This window comes from Muntiacus reevesi, chromosome 2 (genome assembly GCF_963930625.1).
Source record: "Muntiacus reevesi chromosome 2, mMunRee1.1, whole genome shotgun sequence".
Classification (NCBI taxonomy): Eukaryota; Metazoa; Chordata; class Mammalia; order Artiodactyla; family Cervidae; genus Muntiacus; species Muntiacus reevesi.
In genome coordinates this window covers 182,882,063-182,897,742 of record NC_089250.1, presented here as the reverse complement: position 1 = coordinate 182,897,742, position 15,680 = coordinate 182,882,063, and the positions used below count along the sequence as shown (strand labels likewise).

The following is a 15,680-nucleotide window of genomic DNA, read 5'->3' as shown; positions in this document are numbered from 1 at the left end:
AATTCTCCAGGCAAGAACACTGAAATGGGTTGCCATTTCGTTCTCCCTCTAACACCATATACAAAAATAAACTCAAAATAGATTAAAGACCTAAATGTAAGACTGGATACTATAAAACTCCTAGAGGAAAACATAGGTAGAACACTCTTTTTTTTTAAAGTAGAACACTTTTGACATAAATCACAGCAATATCACACTGGATCCGTATCCCAGAGTAATGGAAATAAGAACAAAAACACATTAATGGGACCGAATTACACTTTTGCACAGCAAAAAAAAGCTTTTGCACACACAAAAAAGCTTTTGCACAGCAAAGGAAACCAAACAAAATGAAAAGACAACCTACAGAATGGGAGAAAGAGATTAATTTCCAAAATATACAACAGCTCATATAGCTAGCTCAATATTAGAAAGAAGAAAAAAAAAATCCAACCAAAAAATGGGCAGAAGACCCAAATAAACATTTCTCCAAAGAAGACAAACAGATGGCCAAAGGGCACATGAAAAGATGCTCAACATGGCTAATTATTACAGAAATGCAAATCAAAACTACAATAAGGGCTTTGGTCTCGGCGGCAGAAGCAAGATGACCAAGGGAACGTCATTGTTTGGAGAGCGATGGAATGAGACACACATGCTGTGCCGCTGTTGTGGCTCTAAGGCCTACCACCTTCAGAAGTCAACCTGTGGCAAGTGTGGCTACCCTGCCAAGTGAAAGAGAAAGTATAATTGGAGTGCTAAAGCTAAAAGACGAAATACCACCAGGACTGGTTGAATGAGGCACCTAAAAATTGTATGCCACAGACTCAGGCATGGATTCCAGGAAAGAACAACACCTAACCCCACGCGAGCAGCTGTTGCAGCATCCAGTTCATCTTAAGGATTTCAAGGAGTAGTCGCGCAATAAATGTTCTGGCATTGGGAAAAAAAAAAACTAAATAAGGTTCATGACACACTGGTCAGAATGGCCATCATCAAAAAGTCTACAAATAAATGTTTGAGAGGGTGTGAAGAATCGATGTCCATCAACTGATGAACAGATAAATAAAACGTAGTATATACTCAGGCAACAGAATATTTGACCACTAAAAGGAATGAAGTACTGCTACCTGTTACAACATGGATGAACCTGGTAAACATTATTCTAAAGTTAAAAAAAAAGTCACAGAAGTTTTACACATTACATGATTCATTTCTATGAAGTGTCCAGAATAGGCAAATCCCTAGAGACAGGAAGTAGGTTAGCGATTCAAAGGCAGGAGAGAGAGGAGAATGGGGAATAAGGGCTTATGGTGTGAAGCTTCTTTTTGAGGTGCTGAAAATATTCTCAAATTGATCACAGTGATGCTTATACAACGCTGAATAAACTAAAGACCAGTGAGTTCTACCCATTAAAAAAAGAGAGAGAAGAGAGAATAGTTACTCAAGCCATAAGCTGTTATGTTTGGTCTTGATCAGTACTTGGTTCATAAATATTAGGCTTAGCCAAAGTTTTTATTTCCCCACCAAAAAAATTTAAAAAAAAAAGAAAGAAAAAAAATCAAGACTCATAGCAAATTTTACATAAAATTTTAAAAACTTTTCTTCTTTTCCGACCACACTGCACACAGCTTGTGGGATCTAAGATCCCTGAGCAGGGATTGAACCCAGGCCATGGCAGTGAAAGCTTGGAAGCCCAACTGCCAGAACACCAGGGAACTCCAAAAAACTTTTAAAATTAAAATTATATTTATTAACCTTATTAAACTAATCTTGCTTATTCTGACATTACGGCTTTCCTATGTTTTACAGTATCAAGGTGCTCTTTCTTCCATCAAAAGATATTAACAGATTGTACCTAATGATTTTTAACATCTGCATTAGGCAAAATACAAAAGCTAGCACACCTACATTGGCACCCTTGCTCTTTAGTTTTTTAAAAATTTTTATTGTGTTCATCAGAGCAAAAGTCTGGAAACCACAGTCGAGATAACTCACAGGCCACTTCATCAATCAGCCCAACACATCCTGGGATATGACGATGGGAGTTTCACACTTTTTGAGTTTAAAAAAAAAATTTCTAAATTCATAAACTTTTATTTGAATGCAAAGAATGAGTACCTAAAACTTAGACCAGCATATCTACCAATTCGGAAGAATAGATTTAAACACAAAAACAGTCATGGAAAAAGATTTTTAAAAATCTCTGGTTCTGAGTCTCCTTTTCCTGAAGCATTAACCAGCATGGTCTCAGGCACTGAGGAACATGGTCCAGCAAAGCCAGCTTTTTCAGCCCACGCTGTCGGCTGCATACAACCCACACATATGGGCACACACACTGCACAGCTCAAGGTCACCCTAGATCCACACCATCCTTTCTACAGTCTCTGCTCTAAAATCTGGCTTCCACACAGACCTGGTAATAGGCTTTCTTGATCTCCTTCTGGCTGGCGCTCCGGGGCACTCCTAATATCTGGTAATAATCTTCTTTAGCCAAATGGGTGCTCGTGTGGAAAGAGGCAGTACAAACAAAAGGGTACCGTTTTACTCCTGAAAAAGAAAAAAGGAAAGAAAATCACTCTGGGAACCTACTCAACAAATGGAAATTGTGAGTAAGCGACCAGTCAGGCCACACCTATGAAGGAGCAGACGCAGGTCACAGCTTTTGGAGGCTGTTCTCCTCCAAGCCTCCTGGAGACCAAACTCACTGCACCTCAGAAATAGCTAAAGGGACTTCCCTGGTGGTCCAGTGGGTAAGAATTCACCTGACAACGCAGAGGACACGGGTTTGATACCTGGTCAGGGAAGATCCCACAGGCCTTGGGGCAACTAAGCCTGTGAGCCACAACTACTGAGCCCATGTGCTCTAGGGTCTGTGCTCCACAATGAGAAGCCACCGCAAGGAGAAGCCTGTGTGCAGCAATGGAGACCCAGTGCAGCTAGAAACAAAACCAAAAATGGCTAAACACAGTGTACACGGAAAATACAAACATCAGAGTGCAGGGTGTAGCTAGTTCTGCTGGACTACACGGGGGCTACAGCCTCATTACCTCTCCAGAGATGGGGGCTGCACCTACGGATGACTGAAAAGCAACTTCACTCTCCTGTTATACAGCCAGCCGAGCACCTGCCACATCCCAAGTGCTGGCAGAGATCTCATCTCACTTAACGTTTAACAGCTCCCCAGGTTCTCTCCCGCCACTGTGCAACTCTGAACATCTGCCAACCCATCCTGTGACAACTGAAGATGGGGAAGGCGGGGCTGGGAGGGGAGCAGAACAGGTCAAATTAAGGCGGAGGGGAGGGGAGGGCCAAGAAAGAGAATGAGGACCAGGAGGCAGCTCCAGGTTTCTAAGTCAAAGGTTCCCCTACCAGAGAGAAGCTACTGGATTCACCACTCATTCATTCAGTAAACATGCCAGTCAGGCACTGGGCTCCTTGCAGCAAACACAACAGCAAATCATGCCAAAGGTCCTGCCCTCCAGGAGCTTGCATTCATTCATGATCTCAACACTGGACTAGGCAATGAGGACACAGACAGTAAGACTCAAAGCCAGTGCCCTCAAGGAGCTTCCAACCCAGCAGGGGCGTGTGGGAAGCAGTGTGAGAAGGGATGTTAGTGCACAGGGACGCAGAGTGAGAACACACAACAGTATCACCTAACCAGGGCCTCTCAACCCCTACACTGTTGAAGATAGAAAGATCAAATTCCCTGCTGGGGGGTGGGGTGGGGCTGTTAAGGGCTGAATTGCGTCCCCCGCTCAAATTCATATGCTGAAGTCCTAACCCTCAGTGCCTCAGAACCTGACTGTATTTGGAAATGGGGAACTTTAAAGAGGACCCTGACAAAAGTCTCGGATTACAATCTCCAGAACTGTGAAAAAGTAACCTATCTTTTTAAGCCACTTATTCTCTGGTACTTTCTTATTGCAGCCCTGTGTATTTATTTATATCCTAACATGCCTATGTGCTTATTGGAGGATGTGTTAGCAGGATCCCTGGCTATCTAGTTACCAGAAGCCCCTCCCACTCTCAAACAGGTAACTAAAATTCCAGACATTGCCAGATGGCCCCTGGAGGGCAGAATCACCTGCAGCTGAAAACCTGCATAACCCAGTCTCAAAAGTTTCAGTGAAGGTCTTCTAAGGCAGATGCTGTTAAACTGCAGAAATTAACTTCGCTAAGGAGGGTTGGAATCCGTCCAGATTTACACCTGCAGTCCCAGCATTGTTTGCAATAGCATCCTCATTCGCTTTCAAAAGTGCTCCCTTTGGCAGTTACATCCTATGATCACCTTTGGTTTGGAGGGAGAAAGTCCTTGTGCAACTGCAGGAGCTATGATGTAACTAGAGACTAAAGTAAGTGTGTGTGTGTGTGTGTGGGGGGGGGGTGTAGGGTAGAGGGGTGGTTAGAGATGATGATGACAATGATAGGTGCTGGGAATAAACAGAAGGGCCTCTGAGTATGTTAGTTGTTGCTATTCAGTGGCTAAAGCGTGTCCAACTTTTTGTGACCCCATGGACTGCAGCACACCAGTCTTCCCTATCCTTCACTATCTCCCCAAGTGTGCTCAAACTCACATCCATTGAGTCAGTGATGCTAGAGTTTGGATTTTATCCTGAGGATAACAGGGAGCTACTGCAAGTGTTAAACAGAGATGTGATCAGATTTGCATGAGAAAGAACTCTCAAACCATAACCAGGACTGTGAAACTACTTAAAATCTGTGTAGGCACAAAAGACAGCCAAGGGTATTGACCATATCCAGGAAGGGTGCCGAGATTAAGAATAATCAGACATGAGAATAAGTAGGAAATGGTCAGTGCAGTTCAGTCACTCAGTTGTGTCCGACTCTTTGCAACCCCATGGGCTGCAGCACACCAGGCCTTCCTGTCCATCACCAACTCCTGGAGTTTCCTCAAACTCATGTCCATTGAGTTGGTGATGCCATCCAACTATCTTATCCTCTGTTGTCCCCTTCCCCTCCCACCTTCAATCTTTTCCAGCATCAGGGTCTTTTCCAACATCAGTTCTTTGCATCAGGTGGCCAAAGTATTGGAGTTTCAGCTTCAGCATCAGTCCTTCCAATGAATATTCAGGACTGATTTCCTTTAGGATGGACTGGTTGGATCTCCTTGCTGTCCAAGGGACTCTCAAGAGTCTTCTCCAACACCACAGCTCAAAAGCATCAATTTTTCGGAGCTCAGCTTTCTTCACAGTCCAACTCTCACATCCATACATGACCACTGGAAAAACCATAGCCTTGACTAGACGAACCTTTGTTGGCAAAGTAGTGTCTCTGCTTTTTAATATGCTGTCTAGGTTGGTCATAATTTTTCTTCCAAGGAGCAAGCATCTTTTAATTTCATGGCTGCAGTCACCATTGACAGTGATTTTGGAGCCAAAAAGATAAAGTCAGCCACTGTTTCCTCATCTATTTGCCATGAAGTGATGGGACCAGATGCCATGATCTTAGTTTTCTGAATATTGAGTTTGAAGCCAACTTTTTCACTCTCCTCTTTCACTTTCATCAACAGGCTCTTTAGATCTTCACTTTCTGCCACAAGGTCATCTGCGTATCTGAGGATATTTCTCCCAGTAATCTTGATTCCAGCTTGTGCTTCATCCTGTCCAGCATTTCTCATGATGTACTCTGCATATAAGTTAAATAAGCAGGGTGACAATATACAGCCCGGAAGTACTCCTTTCCTGATTTGGAACCAGTCTGTTGTTCCATGTCCAGTTCTAATTGTTGCTTCCCAACCTGCATACTTATTTCTTAGAAGGCAGGTCAGGTGGTCTGGTATTCCCATCTCTTTAAGAATTTTCCAGTTTGTTGTGATCCACACAGTCAAAGGCTTTGGCACGGTCAATAAAGCATAAGTATGTGTTTCTCTGGAACTCTCTCGCTTTTTCAATGATCCAATGGACATTGGCAATTTGACCTCTGGTTCCTCTGCCTTTCCTAAATCCAGCTTGAACATCTATCTGGAAGTTCATGATTCACGTACTGTTGAAGCCTGGCTTGGAGAATTTTGAGAATTACTTTGCTAGTGTGTGAGATGAGTGCAATTTCTTCCACTCTGGGAGAAAAAGTCAGATTTAAAGTGTTGTTTTTACATCTTTTAATTGTACTACTGGACTTGCAGTGAGATCGCAGACCAACGTTTGGGAGCTGAGTTGATGCCCTAAGATGTGGTAGAGGACAGAGAACCGTGAAGGACGCTCTCACATATGTTCAACACCTGATACAAAACATGCCCACTGGGGGCACTTGGCTCACTTGGGGAAAAGGACAGCTGACTGCGTAGTTCCTCAGTAATCACCCCACACCAGGCTCAGTATTTAGTGCTTGTCTGTCTCCTTTCACACATACACAATCACCAAAAAATGTTCCCCAAATATGTACATATGTGATATGAACAAATTTACCTTCATAGATATCTAAGGAATTATATTTGAGCATAAAGTGAAAGCGAAGTCACTCAGTCATGTCCGACCCTTTGCGACCCCATGGACTGTAGCCCACCAGGCTCCTCCGTCCATGGGATTCTCCAGGCAAGAATACTGCAGTGGGTTGCCATGTCCTTCTCCAGTGGATCTTCCCGACCCAGGGATCGAACCCAGGTCTCCCGCATTGCAGGCAGACGCTTTAACCTCTGAGCCACCAGGGAGGCCCCAATATTTGAGCATAAAGATGCAGGCAAATGCTATTCACAACAACCTTGACATTAGAAAACACTGGTAAAACCTAAAAATGACCACTTTTGCTCATATTGAAAAATACAGCATGACATCGTTTCCAAATCCCAAGGAAACCAGGGCAGACTACTGTGAGGAAATATAGGTGGCAGGAACAGAATAAACAAATGGGATCACCTGACCAAAATCACATCCCGTCTCTTTGTTCTCTGCTGTATCCCCAGTACCTAGCACAGAATCTGGCATATGACAAGTCCTCAATAAATACCTGTAAATTAAAATATTTTCAATTAAGGAAAGGGAAGCACAGAAGAATTTAAATAATCCACCCAGGTCTCTTTCTCTCTTTCTCTCACACACACACACTCTACTGGAACCAGAGTTCACTGTACAAGGCAATCACAATTACTGATACATAATGACTGGCTTTTATGTAAGCATTACAAAATTCGATATTACTAAGACATTATCTTTAAGTAAATTACCTTGTGAACAATTACCTTTGTTCATATCACATATGTACAAATTCGATATTACTAAGACATTATCTTTAAGTAAATTACCCTCTAGTTAATCATCTCGGTAAGTTTATAGATAAAAATAGCATTTGCACAAATTCTAGGGGACACAAACACCTAGCACAATTCAGGCACCATAATTAGTGGTTCAATGGCTCCTCCTTCTTTATCTCACTGCAAGGGAAATTGCCCAAACACACAGCTAAGAAACCACTATGGCTAAGCACTTAAAAAGCTTAATATATGCTAATCCAACATCATCCCCATCAATTACGGAATAAGCAGCTTTTGAATCAAGGGACAATCACTTTCCAGTTTTGTGACATTATTCAGGTTAACATCTAAGACTCAGTTTCTTAACCTATAAAACAGAATAATAGTGGGAATTCCCTGGCAGTCCAGTGGTTTGGAGTTCTCTTTCACTGCAGGGGCCCAGCCCCATCCCTGGTTGGGGAACTAACATCCCACAAGACCACCAGCTTGGCCAAATAATAGTTAAGTGTCTACCTCACAGAAGTAATCCATACCTCATACATAGGAAGTGCTTAATAAATATTAGTTTGCATTTTTATTGCAATAAGCAACACACGTGCTCAGTTCCTAAGGTGTCCAACTATTCGCGACCCCAAGAACTGTAGCCCGCCAGGCTCTGTCCATGGAATTTCCCAGGTAGGAATAACGGAGTGGGGTGCCATTTCCTTCTACAGGGGATCTTCCCGACCCAGGGATCGAACCTCCGTCTCCTGCACTGGCAGGCCAGATTCTCTACCGCCCTGAGCCACCAGGGAAGCCCAATAACCAACACGAAGACCTCTAAAAAACAGTGTGCCCTTCGATTTACACCATGTGGCAGAAAGGGACTAAGCTCTGAAAGAACAACTCTAGGTTCGGGACAACTCTCCTTATCTATGACCTTGGGCGGGTCAACTCTGCTAGAACCTCAGTTTCCCACTCTTTAAAATGGGGATGATCATCCCCACCTTGTAGGACTGTTACCATCAAGTGAGATGGGTACACAGTGCCCACCGAGCCCAAGAGCAGGTGCTCACCGAATGGCAGTTCCCTCTGCCCCGCCGCTACAGGCCAGGAAGTAGCGGGATGAGAAAGGAATTGGGCAGGGGAGCAGTAGATGGCGGGAAAGAGGCCTCCAGAAATGCTGCCAGAGAGAAGGTTCACGGCCTCGGGGCGTTTCGTCCCCTCCGCTCGAGACTCCACGCAGCTCTTCCTCCTTCACCGCTTCTGAGCAGCCATTTGGGCCTCTCCACCTCCCGCCGGCCCACCTCCCCCGAGCGGTTCCCCACTAGGTCAGAAGACACACTCCACCCCGCTACCCCCGTAGCTAGAGCCAAGCGAGTCACTCCTTTCCAGGACTTGGGCGCTAGAGCCTGCCCTCACCTGTAAAGCTGACACCGGGTCTCAATGTCAGCAGCGCCCCGGGACCGCGACCTCCCAGGGAAGGCGGGAAGGCGGTGACGCTCAAATTGCGGCCCAGCGACGCCCCTACCACGCCCCCCATGGGTGGCCTGGCCCCTCTCCCCGCTGCAGCCGGCAGCCGCGGGGTCCCCACAGCCACCAGCAACCAGCGTGTGGAGCACCGCGCCGCCATCTTGGCCCGGGGACACCGCGCCTGCGCCACCCGGCTCAAGGCAGCCTCACGAGGACGACGCACGCGCGCAGAGCCGGAGCTTCCGGGGGCGGGGCCTGCTACGGTCACTCGAGAGGGGAGGTGGGGGCGTGGGGGCTGGGGGCGTGGGGGCGTGGGGGCGTGGGGACTACGAGCGTTGCGCGTGCGCATCCGCACCGAGTGCGCTTTCTCGGTCGCCGACGCCGAAAAGGTATTTACTCTAAAAAGTGCTAATTGGTAACTTGGCTTGAGAAGACCCTTCATTCTGTGCTGAACGATCAATACTGCACCTTATCTGTGTAAAGACGTGATGAATGTAGCCAAATATAATGGGTCTGAGGGGCCTGGGCGGGGGCGGACTACAAGTCCCGGCGTGTCATGCGGCCGTGCATCCCGCAGATCCCAGCATGCCTTGCGGCTCCCTTTCTCTTGACCCTGAGCCTCAGGTCTTCTTGCTGAGGCTTCCTCACTCGTGTGCGCAAGCGGCTCCCTTCGTTAACCTATTCCCAGAGCCAGGCTTCATGCTTACTCTTCCTCTGGCTGATTCACCACGAAAAGGACTTGGATCGCTCGGCTCTCTCCTAAGCGTATTTGTCTTCTCCCAACCTGTAGTGAACTTGCCGGTCGCTGACTGTGAGCTGAGCTACCCAAAAACGAGTTTAATAAACATTGTGGGTGTCACGCGCGTTCTAGAATGTCGAGGATACAGTGATGATTGACACGCCATCCGTGCTTTGGAGGAGCACACAGTGAGGCGAGAGGCATCTTAGCCACTGAGATAACGTGGTCAGTGCTATTGAAAGTATAAAAAGTGTTACAGGCCCACAGGCGAGGGAGTTTCTCCTACAGGTTGGGGGCATTTCGGTGTCAGGGAAGGTATCTAACAGGCAACGTTTGAGTTGGACGTTGGTGAAAACTGCGCCAGGTTGGAGGGGAGGGGAAGAGTTTTCTAAGTAGCAAGAACTTCAAAAGCAGATGCAAAAGTACTTGCCCTGTACGCGCTAGCTAAACTTGGGATATATGATTGGAGATGAGTCTAGAAAGAAGAACCTGGTCTGGTTAGTCCTGCAGAGGGGTTTCCACTTTCACACTCCCACCACCACCACCGCTAACAATAGAAGGGGAACCTGAGGGCTCCTGGATGGATTTAAGGTGATGTGTGCTCCTTGCTTCTCCCCCATTACACATGACATTTTTGTGTGTGTGGTTATTAATCTGGGGAAATATACATAGCTTTCATCAGTCAAATTCTCCACAGGCTCTAAGATTGAAAGAAGGTTAAAAACCACTGGTCCAGTGAAGAACAGTTAGGAAGCTGCTATAAACTGTAAGGAATACTTGAGAGTTTGGGCCAGGGAATTCAGAGAACTGAGGTGAGCAAGGGATGTTGAAACAGGAAAAGATTGACATGGGAGGGGAAGTGGGTATAAGTTTGTTTGATATATTCAACAAATATTTAAATGTCTCCAGCATAGTGCTTTTGGGCTTCCCTGGTGGCCCAGACAGTAAAGAATCCGTCTGCAATTCGGGAGACCTGGGTTCAATCCCTTGGTTGGAGAAGGGTGTGGCAACCTCTTCTGGTATTCTTGCCTGGAGAATTCCCATGGCCAGAGAAGCCTGGCAGGCTACAGTCCTTGGGGTTGCAAAGAGTCGGAGGTGACTGAGCAACTCAGCATAGCACAGCATAGTGCTTTAAGAGTATGGGCTCTGGAGTCAGACTGCCTGGGGCTGAATCCCAGCTCTGCCAGTTAACAGCTGTGTGTCCTTCGACCACTTCCTTTACCTCTCTGTGCCTGTTTCCCTCCTCTCAAATGGGAATAGTAGTACCAGGGTGTAGTAATACTTCAAGGGATCATCTGAGGAGAGGGTGAGATCATTCACGTAAAGCCTTCATACTGTACTCGACACGTGGTAAGCGCTCCGTGTGTGCTCAGGCTCTGTGCTAACCACTGGGACACCGGAGAGAACGCTGACAGGTACTTGCCCACAGGGATCCCAAAGCCTAAGGGGAGGCGGGAGGGTGCTGGTTGAGAGAAGTACAGCTTTCAGGAATGAAAGTTAAGAATGAAAGCCAAAGAGATTTTCATTTACCACCTCAGAGTGAGTTAGGAATGAAGGCTCACTAGTATGAAAACTTTGTCAGCCTTGTAACCCTCATTTTTTGGTATTTTAGTCTCCCTCTCCTATCTATTTACCCATAGTGATTAACAGCGAAGATCCTCCATACAGAAAGTGGGTATGTATTCTTGTTTTAGCAGATAATAGGAAGGCCATTTGTCAAGGAGCCTATATCTCCTCTTATGAAGCAGAGAGCCCCAGGGTAGTGGAGTAAATGAGGGTGGATACTAAAGGAGGGAAGAAAGGCCCTGAACAGAACACAGAAAGCCTCTGGCAAGATTCCCTGGTGAGGGGACTTCCCTGTGATCCAGTGGTTAAGAATTCACCTTCCAATGCAGGGGACATGGGTTCAATCCCTGGTCAGGAACTAAGATCCCAGATGCCACAGGGCAATTATACCTGCATGTGTCAACTAGGGGCAACTATACCCGCATGCTTCAACTAGGGACACAACCAAAAAAAAAAGACTCCCTGGAGAGAGGAGTAGCCTAGGCCTGCTCCCGGTTTCTCTCACTGCTAATCACCGTAGAAAAACAGGAAATGATACAATTACTAAATGTGAGTATGGTACAAAGCATGGGAAGTCTCCACAGAAGTGGTCCTTGGTTTGTGCTTCCTGAATCAGCCTCAGTTGATGGTTGTTTGGAGACAATGAATATGCTCTTTTTATGTTCTTTAAGCAGTGGTCATTCCAAACTAAAAATTCTGGGAAAGGAGTGGTTTGGGGGAAAAAGATAATGAAGTGTTTTTTTTTTTTTTTTTTTCTTTTGGCTGTGCTGGGTCTTCACTGCAGTGGTTGGGTTTTCTTGTTGCGGAGCACAGGCATTAGGCGTGTGAGCTCAGTGGTTTCGGCTTGCTGGCTCTAGGGTGCGCAGGCTTCAGTAGTTGCGGCACAAGGGCTTGTTAGCTGTGGCTCTCGGACCCTGGAGCATACAGGCTTAAGTAGTTGTGGCGCACTGGCTTAGTTGCTCCGCAGCAGGTGGAATCATCCTGGACCAGGGATCGAACCCATGTCTCCTGCATTGACAGGCAGGTTCCCATCCACTGTGCCACCAGGGAAATCTGATAATGAATTATTTTTATTTGGATGTAACAACCTTGAGACATCTATGGGACCAATTTCAGGCAGTCTCTTTTCGGTTCACAAAGAACTTCTCATGTTTTCTATCTTGATACAGTCACAGCCCTCTAGCTTAAGTAGGACAGAGGCTAGCTGCATTTTTATGAATGGACCCGCTCCCCAGCCTCCCACAAAACACCACCAAACTATGCCCTGAAAAGTGGAAAAGCTTGTCCAACGTCACAGAGCTTGTGAGTCAGTGAACCAAGATCTTCTAACAGCCAAACCAGAACTCTTTCCTTTAAACCATGTGCCTTCATAGATTATGATCAATAGTTCCCAGTTATACAGCTCTGGATGGCTTACAAAGCACTTCCTCATGCAGAGTTTCATTTGCTTTTCACAACGAAAGGAAGCAGGGCTAATATTTACTACCACCCTCACCTACAGACTATTTCACTGCCATCCAAATCTTTCAGCTCTGATGAAACGCAAACAGATCCTCCCCAGGCTTGTGATTAAAAAACTGGGATGAACACACAGGATACAGCTACCCACACTGTCAGGCAGAATATGTCCTGGGTCTGCTTCTTCCACCACCTTACCCCAACTCCCGCTGCCCCCTTCTCCAGTCTAAAGCTAAAAACTTGACCTTTAAGGAGAAACAAACGTTTTGCAAGAGGCAGACAAGTTGCACAAGCCTCTCCCTGTCTTCACTTCTCATTTTACTATTCCACTGGGCCCTCTCGGCTCCCCTGAGTTGAGGAGGTCTGTGAGCGCTAGCAGGGAATTGAAGTATGGTCCACCGGGACATGCCAGACTGAAGGCCAAGGGAGACCAGAGGGTCTACCCCATGATTTCCAGTGGACACTGGCCACCTGAGGTACAAGGGACCTCCCAAGTCCTTGGCTCTGTGATGGAGTGATGGTCCTTCTCCACTGTGAGTGAGGAGCCCTTCCAGGGAGGGCAGACGGGCCTAAGCCTTCAAGGGCAATACAAACCAGCTCACCATTCTCTAGTTGTAGTGTTTTCTTTCCTCCCCAAGAGTGTGTGTGTGTGTTAGTTGTTCTGTTGTGTCTGACTTTGTGACCCCATGGACGGTAGCCCGCCAGGTTCCTCTGTCCATAAGGATTCTCCAGGCAAGCATACTGGAATGGGGTGCCAATCCCTTCTCCAGGGTATCTTCCGGACCCAGAAATTGAACCTGGGTCTCCTGCATTGTGGGCAGATTCTTTAACCATCTAAGCTACCAGAGAAGCCCAAGAGAGTATGGGGCAATTGCAAGGAACTGTGGAGTGTCGGGCCCAGATGTTTCTAAGCCTGACCTCTGCAATGGGTACAGTCCCCTGCAGCAGGAGATGAACTGTGATACCCGGCTCACCCAGGTATTTCCAATGGGACTTTTGTGTTAATGATCTCCTTAAAGGCCCTTTAAACCACAAGTGACTCCAGCTCCCAGATGAATACCCTTCTGCCCAAACTAGGCTTAAACTTCAGCAATGTTTTACAAACCTGAGAAATGAACTTTAAAAAAAAAAAATTTATTTAATTTGACTGTGTGGGGTCTTAGCTGCAGCACCAGGGATCTTCTTCATGTCATGTGGCTTCTTTTGTTGTGGCTCATGGACTCTCTAGTTGTGACCTTTGGGCTTAGTTGTCCCATGGTATGTGGGATCTTTGTTCCTCAACCAGGGATTGATCCCATGTCCCCCTGCATTGCAAGGTGAATTTTTATTTATCATTTTCTTTTAATTATAGGGGGGTGGTTCCCTATGCTGTGTAGCCCGCCATGCTTCTCTGTCAATGGAACTCTCCAGGCAAGAATACTGGAGTGGGTTGCCATTCCCTTCTCCAGGGGATCTTCTCAACCAAGAGATTGAACCTGGGTCTCTGGCATTGTGGTCAGAATCTTTATGGTCCAAGCCACCAGGGAAGCCCTGCAAGGTGGATTTTTAACCATTGGACCACCAGGGAAGTCCCTGAAGGGAACTCTTAAATGGAAAAAAAAGGTGGGGGGGGGAATCACAGATGCTGAAAATGAAACTCTGGATCCCCCAGTGATTAGCAGACTTCAAAGTGCAAACATCACCTTAGAAAATGACAGACTTTTCTATGGAAATGTCCTTTAGTTGTGAATTATCACCACAAAAGTTAAAGTGTGTGTTTCTATTAAAATATTCAGGGACTTCCCTGGTGGTCCAGCGGTTAAGACTCTGGGCTTCCATTGCAGGGGGCATGGTTTCGATCCCTGGTCATGGAACTAAGATTCCCCCATGCTGCATGGTGTGGCCAAAAATAAATATACATAGCTTGCAAAAAATCAGAACAAATCACTAGATGTAGTAAGACTCCTGAACCCCAAGACTACATGGGTGCACCTCCATAAACAACAAAATAACAACACAGGCTGCAGTCATGTTTTCCTCCACTTTTGAAATGTATTTTGCTGCTTAATAGTTTTTTTCCTCTGTTGAGATAACTACACATGCCTTTCTATGTCAGCTCCTGAAATGAACATGGCAGGGCTTATGCATAAAAAAATGTTTTCAATGTATATTTTAATAAACAGTCATTTCAGGGGCAGATAACTAGATCTAAATAATTTGCTGTTGGCACTGATGCTGGCCTCATCCCTCCCTTTCTTACAAAAATTCTACTTTACGGAAACCACTGACCTTGCTGAAGATTAAGGGAACACCATGTCAGAAACTTCTTTTCTTTAGCATCATAGTATAAAATAAAGATGCCTCCTAAGGCTCTTTAATGCTTGTGTGTGTGTGTGTTTGGTTTCTTTTTGCTTGTCCCTTTTCTTTCCACTGATGTCTCTTCCTGTGGTTACACGAAGCACTTCTTATTTTTCTAGAATGAGGACTTCACTACAACTGGACTGCCAAATTCTTGTTCATTATTAATTACTCTTGGAAATAGGACCTGTGAAATCAACATCTTGTCATGCACCTAGCTAACCAGACATCCTCCCTTTGTTGAAATTTGATCCATATTTTGATAGATTGCCTTTGAGGGTAGAGAGGTGTCTTCCAGTGTCCTTATAAACAGAGAGGTTGGGATTCTAGGATTGCAGAGACAAAGCTAGTAATAGCCCCCCCCCGAGGGGCTAGACAGAATCGTGCAGGCTGTCAGTTGAATTTTGCAATCCATGAAGAAATTTAATCTGCTCAAGTCTGCAGCAGTCTTCGAGTTCTGAACTCTCTACTAGAATGACTCTCTCCAGTCAGAATGGACCTGGCTACATGTGGGATGGTCCCTCTCTGGGCCTTGATGATGTCCCTCTGGTCCCTCTCGTCCCTCTCTGTCCCTCTGGTCTCTCTCCCCTGCTATGGCACTCAAGTTGGTCACTATGGCAATTGAAAAGTTGACATTCTTATAGTTTTCTTCCACCAACCCCTAGTTTGTAGCAAGAGTTACATGACCCAGCACAGCCAGAGTCAGAACTTTAACCCCCAGAGGTAACAAATGGTAACAAATGAACTTTAACCCCCCAGAGGTTGTTTAGTCACTCAGCTGTGTCTGACTCTTTGCCACCCCATGGACTGCAGCATGCCAAGTTTCCCTGTCCTTCACTATCTCCTGGAGTTGCTCAAACTCATGTCCATTGAGTCGGTGATGCCATCCAACCATCTCATCCTCTGTTGCCCTCTTCTCCTCCTGTCCTCAGTCTT

At 46.0% G+C, this 15,680-nt stretch overlaps 1 protein-coding gene and 1 pseudogene across 2 annotated transcripts in view; one reads left to right on the top strand and one right to left on the bottom strand.

Moving 5' to 3' along the window:
• DNAJA3 (DnaJ heat shock protein family (Hsp40) member A3) overlaps positions 1–8,840 on the bottom strand; it is a 31,754-nt gene extending 22,914 nt beyond the window's left edge. For both annotated transcript variants that reach the window (XM_065924228.1, XM_065924229.1), the window contains exons 1-2: positions 8,594–8,840; positions 2,396–2,529 (exon numbers count right to left, since the gene is read on the bottom strand). In XM_065924228.1, coding sequence (XP_065780300.1) covers positions 2,396–2,529; positions 8,594–8,804 — 345 coding nt within the window. In that variant the 5' untranslated portion in view covers positions 8,805–8,840. The remainder of the gene's footprint in view (positions 1–2,395; positions 2,530–8,593) is intronic.
• Positions 587–880, top strand: LOC136158463 (large ribosomal subunit protein eL37 pseudogene; annotated as a pseudogene).
• Positions 8,841–15,680: the final 6,840 nt, after the last annotated feature.